This window comes from Sinocyclocheilus rhinocerous, unplaced genomic scaffold (assembly GCF_001515625.1).
Source record: "Sinocyclocheilus rhinocerous isolate Xijiao unplaced genomic scaffold, SAMN03320098_v1.1 scaffold942, whole genome shotgun sequence".
In the NCBI taxonomy this organism is placed as follows: domain Eukaryota; kingdom Metazoa; phylum Chordata; class Actinopteri; order Cypriniformes; family Cyprinidae; genus Sinocyclocheilus; species Sinocyclocheilus rhinocerous.
In genome coordinates, this window is record NW_015627890.1 from 2,805,011 (window position 1) to 2,812,600 (window position 7,590).

The window sequence follows — 7,590 nt, forward strand, 5'->3', positions numbered from 1 at the left end:
ACGACGTGTTTGAGAGAGGCGGGGCATAGAGGACCTACAATAATGTACAGTATTTGAAAACTAATGTGTTTTTTGAACATTAAAGCATGTCAACATATTCTGTTACAACAAATACACAAAATAATGATCTTTAAAATAGCATCATATGATCCCTTTAAAATCTGGGAAGTCTGAATATTACAGCCTTAAGAGGAAATGCATTTCATATATCGGAAATAACTGAACATAAACATAGGAGCCTTATATATATAAATATAATATACACCATATATATATCCTACCAATATTTGTTATTATAGTATTATAGCATATATACTATAATTTTTTTCCCCCGCAATTTACCAGGGTATTCTCATGTATTTTCGTGTAAATTTCATAGTGTATGAATATAGTAATCATTAAGTGCCATGTAGGGTCCAAAAGTCATATAAACACATAAACAATGTGGGACCTGAAACCTGGAAATAAAGTTTTAGGATTCTGCAAAATCTAAAACTTAAAGTAACACTGTGACATAAAATGAATCACTTTTCAGATTCTGCACCATTTTTAGGTCACTAATCAAAAAGCATTTTGCGGCATTGACTATGTGAGTTCTCTCTCTTTGTCTTTAGGTCTGTATGGGAACGAGGGTGTGCTGCCGGCGCGGTGGCAGCTGCGGGTGTCTGGGAAGAGTGTTGTGGAGCAGCTGAAGGATTCTCCCATGCTGCTGTGGTTCGGTCCTCGTCTGGGTTTGGACACGCAGCAGTGCATGGAGCTGCTGAGTCTGACCGGAGCTCTGCTCAGTTTAATGACTCTGGCTCTGCCGGTTCTCAGAGACTGCAGAGTCTTCCTGGTGCTCTGGATACTCTATCTGTCCCTCTACCAGGTACAGACTCCGTTCACATACAGCACTGATACCACTAGTGTAGTGGTAGACCAATATGTGGTTATCACTGGCTTGTGCAATATTTAGAGAACAGGTGGCCTATGGCTGACAGCAAAAAAATAAAATGCTCATGTTTTTTTCCCCCTAAAAACTTCTAAAAAATTAAAAATTAAACAGAAATTAGTATCTGAAAACTCCTTGAACCAGGTCATTGGCTGATGCTGATAATCAAAACAATGGCCAATATATATTACAATACATAGTTTTTAATTGCATACATTTTTAAATACATATTTACATCATTTATATTTTTAAATGGATTTTTAGAAGTATTTTAAATAATTTAGTCTCATTTGCTATCTTTAAACTGTATTGAATGTAAAATGTAATGTAAAATTTTGAAAAGAAAAAAATAATCAAAAATATAATTACAGTGGATATTTTTATGTTGTATCATGTATCATTATATATAAAACATCATGTAATATAGTGTCTAATGTAATTATAATACAAAGTATGGATAACCTCTTGCTGGAGACGGGCTTCTTGGCCATTCTCATCGCTCCCATGAAAATGCCCTGGTCTTCAAAGGTGCGTCTCCATGACAACGTGACTTTCTGGCTGGCGCGCTGGCTGTTGTTTCGGCTGATGTTTGCGTCGGGTGTCGTCAAACTGAACAGCCGCTGTCCCACTTGGTGGGGCTTGACAGGTGAGGAATCAGCTTTGGATTTGCTGCTGAAAGGTTCAGAATATCCTATTACACTAAACACAACAGTATGTTTTTACAGTATGTATTCTGCATGCACAAAATACTCAAATGGCCTGTTAAAGCACAGTGTGAGATACAGTGTCCCACAATGCAGTGCTCTCAAGTTGACCTTTCATTTCCTGCGTGACAAATGAAATGGAAGCAGAATCTTTTGGGGGTTTTTAAAAAAAAATTTTTTTGGACTCTGTTTTTTCCTTCATTGTTCATTGTTTTTACATTGTTGTCATCACTAAGGAATGCATTTTGCATAACAATAGATTTTTTTTTTTTATGCTTAAATCTTCCTAAATTAAACATACAGTGTAGTGAGTTCATGTGATTATAATTTATTACATTCTTAAAAACAACAACAACAACAAAAACGCTATTTTAACATTGTTTTTCTTTTTAAAAAAAGTTCAAAGAAAAATATAATGGAAGAATAAAGATACAGAAAGTCGATATGTCATGGATAAAATATGTTATAGACTGTAAGCAAATAATTTATTTGTCTTTATTTGTAGGTAGACTAACTGAAAATAATGTGTTCCATGATCATTTGGCTATATTTGGATTAAATATATCAGTCTATTTCACTTATTAGTCCAGTACCGATGACATTAAGCAGTTGCATTTATCACCGCTGACCGCATCTAAGTATGACTGCAGAATATATTGTTATATTGTGCTAGACTGAAATGTTTAATGTAACAAAAAATAGAAAGCAGTTTATGATAACCATTCAGCAGTTTTAAAGCATATCTGAAACATTGCTATTTATTTAAAAAATGTCACTAGTTTGAATAGCTGAGAAGATGGCCTTTTTTTTAAATAAATGTGCAAATTTTATTTATTTATTTATACGTTTTTGCTTAAGATTTCCTTTCCATTTTAATAAACAATTAAATGGTTTATTATTTTTAAGACTTTTATTTGTAAGCCTAAATGCATAATGTTTAGGTAGCTGATGCCTCTATTCTGGAATTTAAAGTGAAGTTTGTTTACTTATTTTTATTTCTTTTGTTAGTATTTATGTATTGTTGGTCTTTCTATCTATCTATCTATCTATCTAGATAGATATATATATAGAGAGAGAGAGTTATTTATTTTTTACATCTGTTAAAAAAGCAGCATGCTAGTATTCCACTCTAATCATTAGCCTTAGTTTATTTTTCCACATTTTACTCTAATTTAAGTATAAGTAGTAAATCCCATGAAAGTTATGACAGTGCTGCCACTAGACATATGTATTGCTTTTATTATGTCTGAAATAAAATATACACATCAAATTATTCATGTCAATTCGCCGTCAAACACTATGTTCTGTTATTGTCTCATCAGCTTTGACCTATCACTATGAGACCCAGTTTATACCGACCCCGCTGGCCTGGTTTGCTCATCAGCTGCCGGTGTGGTTCCAGAAACTCAGTGTGGTGGGAATGTTTGTTATCGAGATCGCTGTTCCCTTCATGTTCTTCAGCCCCATACGAAGACACAGACTCGTCGCCTTCTACATGCAGGTGAGCGAGTGTGTGTGTGTGTGTTTGATCAGAAATAGAGAAGTTGACCTGAGTTTGTGCATTAATGTGACAACTTGGTGTGTTACAGGTTCTGCTACAGTTGTTCATCATCCTGTCTGGGAATTATAACTTCTTTAATATTCTCACCATCACCCTGTGCATGTCGCTGCTGGATGACCGACATGTGAACTTCTGGCTCCGAAGATCCACGCCAAAGACTGAGAGCAGTATGGACACACTTACATTACACTAAGATGTTTTTGAACGAAGTCTCTTATGCTCACCAAGGCTGCATTGATATTGTGCAAGCAGTAATATTGTGGAATAATATTACAATTTAAAATAACCGTTTTCTATTTGAATATATTTAAAAATGTGATTTATTCGCTCACCAAGGCTGCATTGATATTGTGCAAGCAGTAATATTGTGGAATAATATTACAATTTCAAATAACCGTTTTCTATTTGAATATATTTAAAAATGTGATTTATTCCTGCGATGCAAAGCCGAATTTTCAGTGTCACATGATCCTCCAGAAATCATTCTAATATGCTGATTTGCTGCTCTGGAAAAAATACTTATTTTTTTGTGCTGCCTCATGTTTTTGTATTTTTTATGTGCTGTTTTCAAATACTACATGATGACGGAAATGTATGTTGTGCCCTGTTAGGAATAGGATGAGATGTGAAAACCAGGTCCAGATGGCCATAACTCATTCTTTTTATTGTTGTTTTCCAGCATCATTGCAGACTCTGTTCTCTTGGTTGGCTGTGATGTTAGAGATATGCACATGCGCTCTGCTTGGCTACTGGAGCGTCAGATACTTTGACCTGCAGGTGGACTGGGAAAATAAGATCGTCTCCTCCAAAACAGGTGAAGCTTTTGACTTTGGTCTTATTCAGTTCACTTGTCGTTCAGTGCCATTAATCTGTTTTCGTTTCCTCAGCATTTACGTATTTTGAGTTCAACGGCTTTCTGAAGACGGTCACGGTGCCCAGTATCTGGATTGGCGTGCTGTCTCTCACATGGGAGATCATTTCTGCCATGTTTAAGTGAGTGGTGTGGGTTAGTTTTCATCTGATTTGTTGGCTCAGTATGGCCTGGTAGAACAGATGTTTTTATTTCAGGTGTACTTTTGTGAGAGGAGTGTTGTGGCGACTCTGGAACACAATCCAGTGGGCGGTTATGGCTGCGGCTACAGTCTCCATGTTTGCCATCAGTCTGGTCAGTAAACTTCCTGTCTCTGCTATTGTAGTGTCATTATTATACGTTTATAGTATTTCTTAATATTTTGAATTTTCTGTTTTAATTAAAGTTATAGTCATTTTGTTATGTTTTTGGTTGTTTTTAATAGTTTAATAGTTTTTAATAGTCTAAATATGTCCATTTAGTTTTTATTTTTAGTACTTCAACATAAAATAAATGAAAATGAGAAATTTTGCCTGTAATAAAATAAGTATGCTTTTTTATATATATTTTATTATATTTCTCTTAATGTTTATTTTAGTTTTATTTAATGTCAACAACACTACTTCCTGTTTGTGTGTCCTTAAAGGGAAAGTTCACCCAAAAATTAATATTACCCCATGATTTACTCACCCTCAAGCCATCCTAGGTGTATATGACTTTCTTCTTTCATACGAATACAATCGGAGTTATATTAAAAAATGTCCTGGCTCTTCCAAGCCTTATAATGGCAGTGAATGGTGATCAAGATTTTGAAGCGAAATAAAGTGCATCCATCCATCATAAAAAGTACTCCACATGGAGTTTTGTAATTCGCAGTTAATAATTAGCATTAGCATTAGAAAATCTTGCCTTCCACATTTTTGTCAAAATCTCATTCATGCTTCCACATGTTCAAACCTTAAACCTTATAACAATATACATGAGAACTTCACTGTGTACTTCAAGCATAGTACACGGAATTCTTTCTTTCTTTTTGTAAACTGTCCCTTTAAGTTATGTAGAAATAATGGCTCTAATAATGAAGTGTGTGTGCAGGTTCCCTACACCTACATTGAGTATGGTGCACACAGTAACCTCTGGCCTGGGATCCGGACAGCGTTTGAGGTGACCGAACGTTACCAGCTAGTCAACTCGTATGGATTATTCCGGAGAATGACCGGGGTTGGAGGCCGTCCAGAAGTGGTCATTGAAGGCAGTATGGATCGCAACACATGGACGGTCAGTTTACAAGTACTTGAGGAAGTGCTTAGTGTCCGAATTACAGCATTGCTTTGTATGTGAAGGAGATAGACTTCATGTACAATATGAAAACATGTCAAAAAAAGCCCAAAAGGTCTGAAATACTGGCTAGTAACTGAAAAGTTGTAGGTTCAAACATTGAATCAAAGAAATATCATCTGACCAGGATCTTAAAGATGACGTATGTAGATTCTTTGCGGCAAGCACCCCCAAAATTGCAAAAATATTAACTATTCAGAATCTTCAAAAAAAAAAATTTATGTACATGCACCAGCTTCAAGGTGAAGTTAATTATTCAGTTGGTTTAAATTAAAACTAGCTACATTTACATGCACCCAAGTAAGCTGTTTTTCTGTGATCTGTAATTGAATTGATGGCTCAATAGGATTGAAGAACGTTCAGAATCTAAAATCGGTTTTGTATAAATACGGATTGAAAAAAAGTAGTACATGTAAACATATCTACTGTAACTATATATGATTGTGTTCAGTAACTGGTGTTTTTATACTTTTTGCAGGAGATCGAGTTCATGTATAAGCCGGGGAACATGAGTGCAGCGCCCCCTGTGGTGACTCCGCACCAGCCCAGGCTGGACTGGCAGATGTGGTTTGCTGCTTTGGGGCCGCACGCACAGAGCCCCTGGTTCAGCAGCCTCCTACACAGACTCCTGCAGGGCAAACGAGACGGTGAGATGACGTGTGTTTGCTTGTGCATGCATGAGATTTAAATGCATCAAGTGCATCAGTCTGAACGAGATGCAGTGCCTAATGCAGTGTTTTATACTATACTGTGGAAATATTCCATGTGTGTGTTGTGCAGTGATCAGACTCATTCAGACAGATGAGTCTCAGTATCCGTTCAGCAAACAGCCTCCTGCGTACCTCCGAGCTCACCGCTACAAATACTGGTTCAGCGAGCCCAAAGAGGACGGGTGAGTGCACACCTATTATTTTATTTTATTTATTTTTATTTTAAGTTTTAATGTATTTACTTTTAATTATTTTAGCATTTCAACTTCTCTCAAAGGAGAAATGTTTTTGATACATATTTCTTTATTCAATTAACATTTATTTTAATTCAAGTAATATTTTTTTAAAGTTAAGATTGTTTAGCCTCATTGGTTGCATTTTCTGTCTTTGTGACTTTGTCATATTGGTTGTGTTTGTGTGTTTAGGTCATATCCTCAGCGATGGTGGAGACGTGTGTACGTGGAAGAGTTCTATCCCATGGTGCACCTCGGTGACTCTTACCTTGAACAGATGCTGGTTCAACATGGTTTAAAGGTAAGAAACAAGTCTGCTGATAAAAAGTGAAAGTGTAATTAAATTGGGACACATTTTGAATATTGATAACCTCAGAGGAGAACAAACAGACCTAAAGTTGACCGTCTGTTATCTGCAGGGTAGTTTGATTCAACAAACAGTATTTTTTTAATAATTTTACTTGAACATGCACAAGCATAGATAAATACAGACATTTAATAGCTGACATAAAGAGTGTGTTTGTATTATTTATGGAGAGATGATATAATGAGAAGGAATCAAAATGAAACTATGTTGTTCAAATATCGTTTGCACAAAAAACATGGCACTTTAATGCTTTGTAATATTTTTAATAAGCATGCACTGGTATAAGTGTTGGTATTTACAAAGATTTAACTATTTTGTGAGCGGTATAGCCTAGTACCTTACAATTTAGTAAAATTAATTTTATCTTCAGTCTATATATGAATATAGGGCTTGACAATGTGGGAAAAAAACAACCAAAAATAATAATATAATTGTGATAAAAAATAAAAATAAAAAACTATCTTATGTATCTAATCTATCTTAACTGCTTATATTTCACTATGGCTATGAATTATTTTTAATACAATTAATAATAATAATAATAATAATATAAACATTACTGAAAGATAAGAAATATTACTATTGTAATATTTCACTGTAAAAAATTTAGTATTTAAAAATATATGTTGTGATTTTAGTTTTAATTTCTTTTTTGATTAGTTGTGCAGCCTTAAGATAATGAATGAATAATGAATACATGAATATACAAGATAAAGTATTGGATATTAAAAATAATGTTTTTCTTTGTTGATGATATGATTTGCTTCCCTCAATATATATTTTATGTGTATATATATATGTATATGTATATGTGTGTGTGTATGTATATATATATATATATATATATATATATGTGTGTGTGTGTATATATATATATATATATATATGTATATATA

General features: G+C 34.4%; 1 protein-coding gene across 1 annotated transcript in view; it reads left to right on the top strand.

Moving 5' to 3' along the window:
* The window catches only part of LOC107735523 (lipase maturation factor 2-like), a 9,942-nt gene that overhangs the window by 681 nt on the left and 1,671 nt on the right, over positions 1-7,590 (top strand). Inside the window, exons 2-12 of the mRNA XM_016547179.1 lie at positions 615-892; positions 1,382-1,577; positions 2,958-3,136; positions 3,225-3,363; positions 3,876-4,010; positions 4,084-4,189; positions 4,265-4,361; positions 5,142-5,324; positions 5,863-6,031; positions 6,165-6,276; positions 6,520-6,628. Coding sequence (XP_016402665.1) covers positions 615-892; positions 1,382-1,577; positions 2,958-3,136; positions 3,225-3,363; positions 3,876-4,010; positions 4,084-4,189; positions 4,265-4,361; positions 5,142-5,324; positions 5,863-6,031; positions 6,165-6,276; positions 6,520-6,628 — 1,703 coding nt within the window. The remainder of the gene's footprint in view (positions 1-614; positions 893-1,381; positions 1,578-2,957; positions 3,137-3,224; positions 3,364-3,875; positions 4,011-4,083; positions 4,190-4,264; positions 4,362-5,141; positions 5,325-5,862; positions 6,032-6,164; positions 6,277-6,519; positions 6,629-7,590) is intronic.